The 13,608-nt window shown below is 56.1% G+C and overlaps 1 protein-coding gene across 2 annotated transcripts in view; it reads right to left on the reverse strand.

The window, feature by feature from the left end:
• ITPR3 (inositol 1,4,5-trisphosphate receptor type 3) overlaps nt 1-11,510 on the reverse strand; it is a 63,051-nt gene extending 51,541 nt beyond the window's left edge. The window contains exon 1 of one of the 2 annotated variants that reach the window (XM_088795826.1): nt 11,090-11,510. In XM_088795826.1, the coding sequence (XP_088651952.1) occupies nt 11,090-11,178 (89 nt within the window). In that variant the 5' untranslated portion in view covers nt 11,179-11,510. The remainder of the gene's footprint in view (nt 1-11,089) is intronic. The other variant, XM_074332805.2, reaches the window with a different exon arrangement.
• Nucleotides 11,511-13,608: the final 2,098 nt, after the last annotated feature.

Genomic DNA, 13,608 nt, shown 5'->3' on the forward strand with positions numbered 1-13,608 from the left:
CCAGTTCTCACCTGGATTTCAGTAACTGCCTCCTCATTGGTTCCTGATGACCCCCCCTCAGCCTTCCCCCTACAGCCTGCTCCCCACACAGCAACAGAGCGATCTCTTTAAAAGGTGAGTCAAGTCAGGGCAGTCCTCTGCTCAGAACCCTAGAACCGCTCGTCTCAGAGTAAAAGCCAAGAACTCACAATGGCCTGAAAGACCCCACATAATCCAACCCTCACCTCTCCAACCTCATCTCGTCCCCTTGCCGGAGTCCACTCTGCTCAGCCACAGCCCTCCTCCAGGCCCCTGAAACCTTCCAGGACAGCTGGCACTGCTTCTTCCCTCTGCCTGAAACCCTCTGCCCCTAGGTACCCTCTTGGCTCCCTCCCTCACCTTCAGATTCTGGTTCCAATGGCCCATTCCCCTGGACACCCTCCCTCCCCCATCCTTTTTAAAACTGTAAACTGCTCTTTCCCACCTCCTTATCCACCTCCCTGCCTCACTGTTCTCCAGAGCCTGCTGTATATTTCACTAATTTCTTTTGGACGGAAGCTCCATGAGGACAAGGAGCTCGTCTGTCCTGCCGCCTGCTGTATCCAACATGTAGACCACTGCCGTGTACAGAGCACGCACACAGGAAGACATACTGAGTGGATTAATACATTTTACCAGCTGCTGAGGGAAGTACATAGTAAGAAGCAAAAGATAAGGTCCCTGCCTCAGGGAGTTTAAAATCTCATTGGGAAGACCAGTCACATACTCAGAAGAGTTAATGATATAAGGAATATGCATTGATGCCAACTGGTGATACCAGCTGTGGATTTCGTCTGAATGCAGGGAAGGGAGAGGTCAGAGCTTCGCCAATCAGAGAAGGTGTGAAAGAAGAGGCAGGAGCTATGCAGAGCCTTGAATGATTCATAGCATTTCCTGTAAGACATTAGTGAATCAGATTAGCTGGTTGTCTCTTAGCAGAGCCCTAAGGGGAGGGGACCAAGGGAGGGTAACTTTTGGTGGGGGAGGGGAGAAAGTGTTGGCCCAGGCCTGGGACCTGGCACTGCCAGGGGTGCTGGGCAGCCAGAGGGCAGCATGGAAGTTGGTACGGCTGAGGAGAGGCTGGGCAGCCCCCCCACCGCCCCTATCTTGACCAGTGCACAAGACTTTGTAAAGGCCCTCTTCACAGACTCCCGTCAGAGGAGAAACCCATCCTCACCCCAGGCCCCTCCACACTTCCCCTTGTCATGCAAACTCAGGTGCCGGGCATGCTTTCCCTAATGCCCTAGCACAAATCCACCTGGCCATGACGCGGCTGTCCATCTGTCCTCACCCCCTCCGGCACAGCTTCTGAAGCCCTGATGTCTCCAGCTAAGCCCCTCCCCAGCGTCCAGGGATCCAGAAAACATTTTGGGAGCATAAACTGAAGGCATTTAGAGAAGGGGCAGGATTGGTCAGGAGGGGAGCATGGCCTCCAGGAGGACTTCAAACAAGGGTGAGAAGGAAACACCCCAGACCCACAGCCAGGAGGGGACAGGAACGGGCTGTGTAAGGAACCAGAACACAGAAGCAAGCCATGTGGGAGGATAAGAAAGGCAGGGAGGTTCCCCAGGAAAGCAAGGTCAGTAGATGGGACTTTCAGGGGTTCCTCCCAGCTCTGACATTCCACACCCCTATAGTCCACACATGGGTCCCCAACTAGCAGAATCAACATGGCCTGCGAACTCTAGGCTACACCTTGTATCCCTCCCCAAGAAGCTCCAGGGGTGGCGCCTTAGGTCTTTTTATTTCACACTTGGTTGTTAGGGCAGCCCCCCACCTTAGCCTGTAGGCAAAGGCCATCTGCAGTATGTTTGGAGTCCCAGATGTCCCCAAGCGCCCCGCAAAGCCTCTTCATTCCTCCGTACACATGCATTAGGACTGAAGCATCCCAAGAAGGTGTTATCAGGCGTGGGAGGGTGGAGAGGGTGGGAAGGGTGCAGCACGAAGCCATTAACAGGTAAGCAGGCAAGCCCTTATCAGATGGGCTGCAGGGGAACCTGAGGCCAGAGGGAGGCCCGAGGCCGGGACACCTGATGGGTAAGTTTTGAGGGAGGAGGGGCCTCGGAGGTTCAGGCCCGAACTTGTGTTCCCGGCAGACCCCGGAGTGCGCCCCCAGACGATGCACTAGGGCCACTGGGCCCCGCCCCCTACAACAGAGCGAAACTCGCCCGCCCCACGTGCAGCCGTCGCCCTGGCCTGCCTCTGACAGCAAGTCGAGCTCGGGATGCTGGAGACGCTGGGACACCGCCAGAGGCGCCCGGGGGCGGGGTGGGCGACCTGCCACCTGCGCACGCACTTGCACTTCCTCCCCTCTGGGGTTCGGCCGTCCATGGAGGGCTGCCCCGGAGGAGGGCTGCCCCGGAGGACCCCTCCCCCTCCCCACCCGGTGGCACCCAAGCCCACCTCCCTTCCTCTTGGGGGCACCTGTTTATTAAACTAGCGCGGCACAGGTGCTGGGCTTCAGGTAACGCACCTGGCTCCCTGTAACCGGACCCGAGCTCTCCAGGGGCAGGTGGCTGCATCGCTTCACTCTCCCGTTTCCTGAGCTCCTCCGCCTCCACCCAAGGTCCTGCCAGCCCACCAAGCTCACCATCTCACCTTTGCATCTTGCACACCCCGAAACCCCACCGAGTCCCACCTTCTGGAAGGCGGCGCTTAAACTCTTGCAGAGTTCCCGGCCCATTCCCACCACAGGCATCACCCCTCATCTAAAGGCAGGTGGCACCCCAGCCTGGATTGCATTAGAAAAACTGACCCTCCAACGTGTAGAACACATTCTAATTTATACATCGTTTTTACATCCAATACCTCATGCCATTCTTACCACAGTCCAGTATGAGGTTCACAGAGTAGAAGGTACCCAGGTCACATATACAACCCAGGCCACCATCCACTCAATAAAACCTCACTCAGAGCAGATTATGCATTGGGTGTGGTCCCCACCACAGAAGATTTTACCCACCATGCAGGTACCCGGTACTCTGAGGACAGCAGCCATGGCCTACACCCTTGAATTCCCGCCCCCTTGCAGGACCCTCAGAGGAACTGGTTGACAACTGCTCTAGAAGGGTGTGGAGGGCACTGTCCCTGAAACGCCCTTCGGGTCGGCACCCAAGACTTCGGTCTGAAGGAGAGAGAAGGTCAGATGCATACAGGGACCTGGGTGGCTCCATTCTGCCCAGGCTGGACTTTGAGATCCAGGTGGGAGCCATGGAGAAGGCAATGGGCGGGTCAGTGCCGTCTGGAAAGATTAGATAAGGAGGAGGAAGGAGGGAGCTAGGAGTGGGGTGGGAAACTCGCAGACAGGCCAGAATCAGAGCCTGCACCTGCCACGCCTCCATCGGAACAGCTCCGGATGAAGAAATCACGACTGGGCAAATGCCGGAGGGACCCTAGACAGCCCCTCCCCAATCCAGCTCAGAAACTGAGGCATGGAGCGGGGAAATGAGCAGAGCCGGTCACACAAGTTAGGAGCAGCCAGCTCCAGACCCCAGGTCTCCTGACTCCCAGCCCAGGGCACTGCCCACCACCCCACAGCTCTAGGATAAAGCCAACGAGACGGCGCCCTATGCAGGCACTGCCAGAACACAGGGATTGGCTGGTGGTGGATGGGGGGGCCTTAGAGTGCTCTTCTCCAGATACCCAAAGTCACACCCACTAGATAGCAGTAGAGAGGTCTATTGGGAGAGGAACCCAAGTTCACTGGCTGGGATCCCTGGCTCATCACAGAAAAGAAATTCACTTCAGCAGCCCTGCACAAAAATCCATTTACTTAACCTCTACTATCTTTCTTTACCAAGGATCCACCTTGTGCTACCCAAGGGAACACACAGTATATGGAATTTCAAACCAAGCATGCCTCATCCCTTCAGACAGCTTAAGCCTAGAAAAGACAGTAAGCCACCCGCTCAGAGAACCCCCAAGGGTCTCACCAGCGAGGAATGGAGGTGGCAACAATGACTGAACTTAGCCCAATAGAAATAAAAATCCCTGGCCCGTGTGCAAACCTCCAGGTCACTGAATTTCTGACTCTCAGGACTGGCTGGGCTCTGGTAAGTCCTAGGGTCTCAATAGGGCTGCTGGGAACACGGGAAGACATATGTTAGGCCAAGGAGAAGAGGGAGGGAGCAGGAGAGATAAGAGGGAAAGCTGAGACAGAGGAGTCCGACCAGGGGCTGCCCAGCCAGCCCTCGCCTTACACCTTGGCCTTGGCTTTGCAGGGCCCACGCTTTTCTCCTGGCCTCCACAACCCGGCACTGGGCTCTCAGCCTGTCCTACTTGACATGGTCACTGAGGCGACAGGGGCTGCAGCAGGACAGGCCCTGACATCCAGCCAGCCCAGCTCCCAGCCTCCGTGCAGCTCTCTGGGCAACAGCAGCAAGCGCAGCCCTCACGAAGCCAGCAAGTGAGAGTCTACAGAAAAACTAACCCGTCTCAGGAACTCAGTATCATGGTGGGAAAGAAAGAGGCGGGGGCAGAGCACTGTTTTAGATTAAAGGAGATTTAATTAAGAAGCATAAGAATTAACTGTAACATGTGGACCTTGATTGGATCCTGAATTAAAGAAACCAGTGGTCAAAGATAGACTGAGGACAATGGGGCACATCTGACTAAGGACTGGGCAGTGGGTGCTGTTACGAAAGTATTAGCTGGTGTGCTACCAGTATTATGGCTACACAGGAGCATATCCTTATGTCTTAGAGATGTATAACGAGTATTTAGAGGTAAAAACATGCAATGTATGTAATTTACCGTAAAACGCTTCAGCAAAAAAGAGATGTAGCAAATACGGCAAAATGTGGACAATTATTAAATCTAAGACATGAGCATATGGGTGTTTTAAACAGTTCTCTCTACTTTTCCTGAATTATATTCACCCATCAGGCTGGTGGTGACGGGCCAAAGTGACAGCGTAGGTAAGGCCAGCGCTAACTGTAAAAGCTCTATAAAATCTACCCATTGCCATCAGCAGCAGTGTCTCTGAGGTCCAGACTTAATTGTCCTTCCTATGACCTGTATCACCCATGTCTAGACTCACCCTAGAGAAGACGGCTCTCCTGCAGACTGGAGGAAGGGGTGATGGCTGGCTGAGTGATTTGCCAACCAAATGTACACAGGTGTCTCCCAGAGCACCTGCAGCTGCCCCCAGGCTGAGATTTATGAGGCCTGCCTCTCCTGGCTCTGCCCACCTGCCAGCCAAAATACTTTACACACCTTCACACACCACTGTGATCATTCTCCCCACTCAGTCTCCTGCCAGGTGTCCCTCCAGCTTGCCTGTCCAAGTGGAAACCCCTCTACCATTCGTCCTCGCCCAGCCCCATCCCACATCCTGGGCTCACGGTTGTCAAGGCCCAGCCTCATTTCTGCCCCCACAGCCCTGGTGTGAAAGGCCCTGCAGCCTCTACTCCGATGATCTCTGCTATGTGACACCAGCAAGTCATTTAGCCTCACTAAGCCAGGGGTCCTCACTGCAGGTACAAATGCTGGGTACCACTGCCACTCCTGGCATGACCAGCGTGACACACTCGGGGGCTCAGGGCTCACATGGAATGAACTTAGTGCAGACTTGGGCTCTGCTCTCCGCCCCTCCCCCCAGGCCTCCTTCCCTCCTCTCTCACAGTCCCCACTTCCAGGGAAGAGCCTCCCAGCTCAACATGGGCTGAAAGAGGGAGAGCAGGCCTGGGGCTGGACAGCAGGGACTCCAGGGGTGTGCTCAGGAGTAATCGAAACCCAGAAACCTCCCCCTAAGCTGAGAGCAGAAAGCTGGTATGGCCCCACCCTAAAATCCAGCACATCACCCCACCCCCAACCCCAGACAGGGCCCCACCCACCCCATGGCCCCACTGGGCCAAGCGGGGAGGGGATGTGGGGTCAGGAATGTAGGGCAGGGCAGAGTGAGAGTAAGTGGCTGCAGCGGATTCTTTAGGCGGAGGGAGGCGTTGTGTATAGCCTGGCCCCTGGAATCCCGGGGAGGAATCTAGGGGCTGACCCTATCCGCACAAGGCCTCTCTCCACTTCCCCTCCCCACGACGGCCACCACATCCAACCTCCAGGACAGAGGCTGGTCTTACTCCCCCTACCCCCTAGCATAACACTCTCAAACTTGTCACATAAACTGGGCCATACCCCGAGGCACAGGGTCCCTGTTTCCACCACCTCCACCACCAGAGAAACAAGCAGAATTAGAGAGAGCCTGTGAGATAAAAGGTGTGCCTTCCTTCCCTTTGATCTCAGAATTCCACTTCTGGGAATTTATCCTAAGAGGATAACTGGACAAGTGCTCGGGCATGTACAGACTAGGGTGTTTAGTGTGGATTGTCTGTAATGGCAAAAATTTAAAAACAGCCTGAATGCCCAATACTAGAGTTGCTTAAATAAATTCAGCTACATCATAGCAGGGGATGCTATGCAGCCCTATCAGTGGTGTGCTGGCATGGGAAAAGACAGCTTAACGTATCCCCAAAAAAAGGCAAGGTGCAAAGCCCTATGTGCAATTTCATATCATTTTGTAAACGTTTATTTGTTAAGTAAAAGGTCTAGAAGGTCCACATACAGGATGTGAATATAAGTCACAGTGGTGTTGCAGACAATTTTTATTTGAGTTTTCCAGGTTTACTCCATCGAGCAGATACTGTATTTTAATCAGAAAAAAACGTATGTATTTTCCAAACACGAGTTGCAAGGATTGGCTCAGCGGAGGCCAAGACCCTGCCTTGGGGCACAGGACAGGGGGAGTCCAACATTTCATTCCGGTGAAATCACAATTAAGTGAAAGCCAAAGGGCAGGTCTGAAATCTGCTCTGGGGGAATGCGGTCTGCACGAGTGCCCCCTCCTGGAATTACATGTGTCACAGAGACTTAAGGCTCAAAGGGCCCTGACAGACTATCTCTCTCTGACAGCTCCTCACTGTGCAGACTAGACCAGGCTGGAACTCTGTCTCAATCACTACTGATTCTTCATTGACTAGAACAGTGACACATAGTAAGTGCTCGATAAATGTTTGTTGGATGATTTAATGAAGCCTGACGAAGGCTGAGATGGGCCCTCTGGACCAAAGGGCTGGCAAACCCAACAGGTAGGCTTCCTCATAGCCTGTCAGCTGGGGGCCCTCAGATCAGGGATCCCAGCCCCAGGCACCCATTAAAATCACCTGGGGAGCTTTTAAACAATCCAAACCTCACACCCCAGTCCTAGAAATGTTGATACAGCTGGTCTGAGGAGGGAATTGGGAGCTGAATTTTTTTTAAGTAACCCCAGGGGATTCTCAGATGGACCTTAGAGGATTCCAAGCTGAAGGAAACACACGCTGAGAAAGCAGGGCCTTGCCAAAATCACCCAGTGAGTTAGTGACAAAGCAGGAGAGCCATGCCCCTGACCGTCCACATTTGTTATGTGCCACTGAGTCAGCTCTGACCCCTGGAAACCCGACGAATGAGTGATGTCCACACTGTCCTGTCTTCAACAGCCCCTCAGCTCCTGCAGACTCACACCCGTGGCTCTTATGGAGTCAGTCCATGTCCTACGTGGTCTTTCTCGTTGCCTGCTGCCTTCTATTCTTCCCAGCATCACTGTCTTTTCCAAAGAACTCTGCCTTCCACATTTTCTAGGTGCTGACCTCCAGTGCCCACCCTCCTGGGGAAGTGGCTCAGGGTGCAAGATGGACAGGGAGCCCCAAAGGGGGGCCCTCATAACCCTCCTCCCTGTGATCACCCAGCCCTGGGTGATACTGGTCCGGAGGCCCCGAGAGCCGCCAAATGGTGCTCCGAGGCCCAGGTGTGGGTGGCAGAGGCACCGTGACAAATGTTGTGAGGTCAGTTTCAAGAGCAGTTCACCTGCACTCCCCACCTTACATCCTGTGGTACGAGGCCACCCCCTCTGGGCACCCAAAGAGGTCTTCATGGGATTGGATGTGAGAGTTGGAGGGGCCCACATTGCACACTCAGGGCTAGTTCCGGCAGCCACTGGCCCGGAGCCACATTAAATCCTCCACCTTTCGCTGGCCCCATCAGGTGCTCCAGCCCTGGCTTCTGCTGCCTCCCACCAGGGGAGAGGGACGAGGCAGGGGCCTGGCCACGCTCTCCTGCCAAGAACAGGAGTGGGCCTGCTTTGCTTTTCCAGCCAAGGTCTCGAACTGCTCCGGCATCCACTCCCCAGACCCCTCCCGTCCTTCCAATCGGGAGTTAATGTACAATCTTCACCCAGAGCTCTAATTATCCAGGCAGCTCTAATTGGCCTCCTCCACTTGGCCCTGCAGAGCCTGGCTGGGATCCGAAGGCTGCCCTAGACTCCCTCCTCCACCACTGGCCCCCCCTTCCCACCTCCCAGCGGAACCAACCCCTCTGCCCTCCAAGACTGCCCCCGTCTCCAACACATTCATTTCATCCAGCTCTTACTGGGCACCTCTTGGACACCGCGCGTTGGGCTAGCCTGGGAACTCAGTCAAATCAGCCTCCAGGGTTCACAGACACGGGCACCAACAGCCAGGTAGAGGCAAAGGGGGCCAGAGTTGAAGATGGAGGCAGAGAGGTCCTGGCGAGGATGGAGCAGAGAATCACTTAGAGCATCTCGCCCTCTAAGGCACCAGATCCCCTGGGGTCAGCATGCAGATTCTGATTCAGCAAGACAGGCAGGAGTGTGAGATTCTGTTTTTCTAACAAGCTTTCGGTTACGCTGACGCTGGACCAAGGACTAGACTCTGAGGAGCTATCACTGACTCTAAGTTCTGAGAAGTTAGGACGCACAGCTCCCTTATTCGCCACCTAGTCCCCAGTTGGACATGCTGAGTGGATGAATGGTGTAATTAATCACTTAATCCTGGCAATGTGCCCTACAGAAAAACTTCCAACTAATTGTAAAACAACACAATTAACACCAGAGAAGAGTTTGTATACGGCAGTGAAAAGCACAGAGGGAAAAGGGTTAATTCTGCTGGGTTGGGTGGAGGGTGGGAGCTCTCAAAAGAGGCCACTTTGCTAGGTCTTAGAGGGTGGGTCCGATTTACCTAGGTGGAAACCTGCTGAAGGGCAGGCAACACAGGAGCAAAGGTAAAGAGACTGTGAGCATGTGGGGTAGGTTCCAGGAACTGGGAGTGAGTGGTGCATGTAGGGGGGCGGGGGTGTGAGGGGAGGTGAAAAAATCCTGAAAATTAAATTGGGGCCGCACATGCTGGTGTTAGAATGCCAGGCTGAGAGGGTGGGCATCCATCAGTGGAAAGTCAGGAGCTGTAGGGGGTGTTTACACAGAGTACCAGCACCCTGGAGTAGGGGGCCTCTCAGAGGTCACCTGGTCCTGCCCCAGGCTCAAAGTGCACTGGAAGAAGCAATTTTCTGGGGCAGGAAGGGCCAAGGCAGGAGAGAGCTATGTTAGGAAGCAACAGAGAGAATCCTTGGAGGGATGAGGCCTGTGGGGAGGGTCGAGGAAGACTGTTGCCCCTGATTCAGCTGGATCTCACATCACAGGTGCTTAAAACCACCTACTGTGTGCCCAGCCCTGAGCCAGGCACAAAGCAACAAGAAGAATGTGATTTCTCAAAAGCCTCCAGTGCTGTTCAGACACGAGGACAGGGGCTTCCACCATCCGCCCCACGTCCCCCACAGCCCTTACATTCTCTCCTCCTCCCCTCAGCATTACTACAGGTGTTTTCTGTGTACCTACTAGGTGCAGGCCCTGAGCTGAGGGGTAGCTAGGGCCCTGGTCATTGCTAGGGCAGGGGGCATGCCCACATGTGCCTCCCCCCCCCCATCCTCAGGGGAACTGAGCAAGAGAAGTCAGGTCTAGTGGGGGAGGGGATGAGAGGCCTGGAGGGTGCTGCGAAGTAAGGAGAGTGGGTCTGCTGGGATTCCTAGAGTCCGGACAGCAGAGCCAGCCTCCAGCCCCCACAGTCCTGTTGGATTCCCTTTGCTGCCCAACGAAAGCTAAACTCCCAGCAACCCTGGGAGACACCCAAGGAGCCAGGTGTCTCCCACCTCCCAGCTCAGGCTTAGACAGGCCAGGTACAGAGTCAACCCTGGGCTGAGGGTGCTGGGGCTGTCCTCCAAAGCCCCAGGGAGGCACCTGGTGGCTGGCTGCTGTCCAGAGAAGTAGTCAGCAGAGGAGAGTGGATTCATCCTAAAGGGCAGCTGCGGGTGGTGGGGAGGATGAGACAACTTAACACAGGTCTCCAGACTGAAAATGGGATGAAGGTAGCAGGCCCTGCCCTTGGGCCTGGCTGGGGAGATGGAGAAAGCACTCTATCCCTACCCTCAGCTCATCCAACTGCTCCTCTGAGGAGAACCCATTCCCTCTGCCGAATTCCTCTCCTGCCCTCTCTCGGCTTCTGGCCTGGCCCTCTCCCACGACTTGAATTGATTCCCTGTTTATCCAACCCAGACCTTGGGGGGTGGCGGCCAGAATTAATTAATGTTTGTAAAGTGCTCCAGAGATTCTGGGACCAGGGACCCAGGGGCGCCAGATGAGCTGCGCAGGAAATTGACAGGGAGAGGCGGGGAGAAGGGGGGCAGCCGGCCAGGACCTGGGACGCCTGGAAGAGGAGACACTCCTACTACAGGGGGCAGGGCAGGAGAGAGCTACGAGGAAAAGGTGCAACCTCTCAAAGGTACGCCAGGTGCCTAAACAGAGGATTCTGGGCTCCAGGCTGCCCTACCTCCCCGCCTCCCCGCCTCCCCCCCCCCCCCGCCCCCACAGTCTGCCTCAGCCCCAGAGCTGGTCACGTCCAGCCCGGATGCCTTTCTCCGAGTCAGGCCCCAGGCACCCACCTGCCCCCGCCCCGGGACCACCTGCAGAGGAAGTCTCTCCGCCCCGTCTGAAGAAAGGCGGGCGAGCGCACCAGGGTGGAGACTTCGCAGAGAAGGGCGCCTCCTGCCAACTCCCGCGGAGCATCGACTCCTACCTGGGCAAACATCTAACTTCCTTTCTCTAAAAGCAGGAGGGGAATCGTTCCCCCCGCTCCTGGAAGCTGGGGACGTCCGGGTCCTCTGTCGGGGGCGGCCGGCTGGATGCACGCAACTAGCACCAGGGCCCACCGAGCCCCCTCCCCGCCTGCGCCCCCCTCGAACTCGGCTCACTCACCCCAAAGTGCTGATGAAGCCATTGACGGAGCCCTCGGCGTACAAGGAGACGATGTCTCCGATGTGAAGAAAGCTGGACATCTCGCTCATGGCTGCGGCACTCGGGGAGCCGGGGCGGTGGGGGCACCCAGGGGTGCACGGCTGGGCTCGGTTCGAAGCACGGAGATGACCGAGGGGCCGGAGTGGGGAGCGTCCTCACCTCGAAGCAGGGCGCACGCCGCGGCCGGGGCGGGCTAGCGGTCACCGGAGCGGAAGGCGGCGCGGCGTGGCCAAGAGCCGGCGGTGAGGAGGTGGCCACGTCTTGGCGCGCCCGCCGCCCGCCCGCGGACCCGGCCCGCGCGTACCTGCAGCGTAGAAGGAGCAGGAAGTCTGGGGCCGTCACATACACATGCAAATCCCGCCCGGGAGGCGTGGAAGCCACACCCCAGCTGCCCCCCCCCCCGCACCCCGCGCGGCCCGCCCCCGGCACCCACGTGCACTGGCCCGCCTCCGGCGCCCTGCGCCCCCCGCGCGTCCCGGCCCAGCCTCCCGGACGCGGAGCGAGCCGCCTGCCCTGCGAAACTCCGAGGAGTCCTGGGTTCCAACAGGCTCCCCTGGACGGAGTTCCAGCTCCCGGGAACCGCCACCCCGGGAGGCCCAGCCGTAGTGGGGGCTGTACGCCCTCAGGGTGCCCCGGATCATCTACTCCTCGGATCGCTGGGAGCTGGTGTGAGCCGCGCGCGGAGGACCCGGTAGCGCCCTGGCCGTGGCCGCCCTCTGGCCACCGCGTGGTCTCCGCGCCCAGCTGAGCGCCGTCTCGCGCCCACAGGCGCGCTCATTCCTTCGGAGCACAAACCGAGATTCATTTTTCTCAACGTGAAAAGCCTTTTCATTGCACAATAGAAAGTGCTCGGACTTCGAGGGGAAATGAAGCAATGGGGTGGGTTTTGTTTTTTTCTCTCCGCATTCCTGTGTACAAAGAGATCCAACTTCCGAATCAGTTCAGCCTCTCCCTCTCCAGGAGTTGGCTCCCAAACTCTTAGCTCTTTCGGTCTTTCTTTTTAAAAAGGGAGGAGGGGGTGGGGGCGAAAGCTACCTTCGCTAGTTACTTGCGCACCTTGCCAACAATGACAAGGCTGGTGCCGGCCTTTGGGAGTGACCCGCTGCGTTGTCGCCGCCAAGGTCTAGCTTACGAAGCCCTGCCCTCAAACTCACGTCCTCAGCTCGCCTATTTTCTGTCCTGTTCCCCGGTGTTTTGCTTCCTAGTCCTTTTATTTGAACTCCTGGCATAAAGTGCCCACTGCCACCCACATTCGATCACATTTACTTCCTTCCGAACCCCCCCACCCCGACTTCCTGGGAAGGGGGAGGTTTGTCCCTGGGAGAAAGGGAGGAGGGGACTGGAAGACTGAAGTAGGAAGAAGAGACCTGGGAGGGGTGAGGCAGCTAAGAGCAAAGAGACAGCTGCTGACTCAGGGGGAGGGAGAAAAGAGTCCCTGGGTGTGTGGCTTTCTCACAAAGACCCCTAGAATGTGGGAGGGGGAATACCTCCAGAATTGCTGAGTTCAGTGTTTCACAGTTTCTCACCAGGACCCACAGTAACAAGCTTTACATCAGACCAATCCACACCTTCATCTATATATAAACAAAACAATAGTTTCACAAAACAATACATACCCTTATGACCTGTGATGCACTCTGATATTTTCTGTTCTATTTCAGTGTTTTGTTTTTTAATACCGATTGTGACCAACTAAATTGCTTTTTCAAATGTACCAAACGGGTTGTAAACTACAGTTTGAAAAACCTCATCCAGACCAGTCTGCGGAAAAGAAATGACCAAAGCCCACAGAAGGAACATCAAACCTCAAGGTCACACAGCAGGTTCATGGCAACCACAGCGCAAAGCCCGGCCCCTGACTCTTCTCTCCAATACCCTGCACTGCACTGGAGCCACAGCTGTCCACCCCGGGAGCCCTGCTGCAAAGGGCCAGCCCCTGGAACAGCCTCACTAGCTCCCAGAAGTCCGACTTCCACTGACTTCCTGGTAGGTAGAAACATATGCATTCATGCCATAAGCATGTATTGAAGGCCTACTATGTGCCAGGCCTCTTCTGGGCACCAGGTTCTGATCAAGCCATCAACCCCAGCGCAATTGTCTGTTCCACTTCCCCAGACAACAAGGATGAAGAGGGACATTCTGGAAATATCCTCTCCAGTGGCGACTCAGGACACGTGCCTTGCTTGCCCCAGCCACATCCAGAAGTCCATGTCCTTCCTCTCCTGAGACTCAAAGATGGTCCCATAACCAGCCAAGGTCACGGCCAAGAACGGGGGTCAGGCCTAGCTCACCCAAAGCACATGCTGCCGCTTCTCCCTCCACCCCCAACCTGGAAGTGCTCTGAGCCTCTGTCCCTCCACCAGCCAGGAGGACCCAGAGCAGGGAGCATAACTCCCATCCGACTGAGAAGTCCTCATCAGGACACCACTGCCAGCCTCCCGCCACGCACACTGCTTCTAGGTATTTTTCTGGAACATAAT

The sequence above is a fragment of the Rhinolophus sinicus genome, chromosome 2, assembly GCF_057876585.1.
Source record: "Rhinolophus sinicus isolate RSI-liver-muscle chromosome 2, RSI-T2T, whole genome shotgun sequence".
Classification (NCBI taxonomy): Eukaryota; Metazoa; Chordata; class Mammalia; order Chiroptera; family Rhinolophidae; genus Rhinolophus; species Rhinolophus sinicus.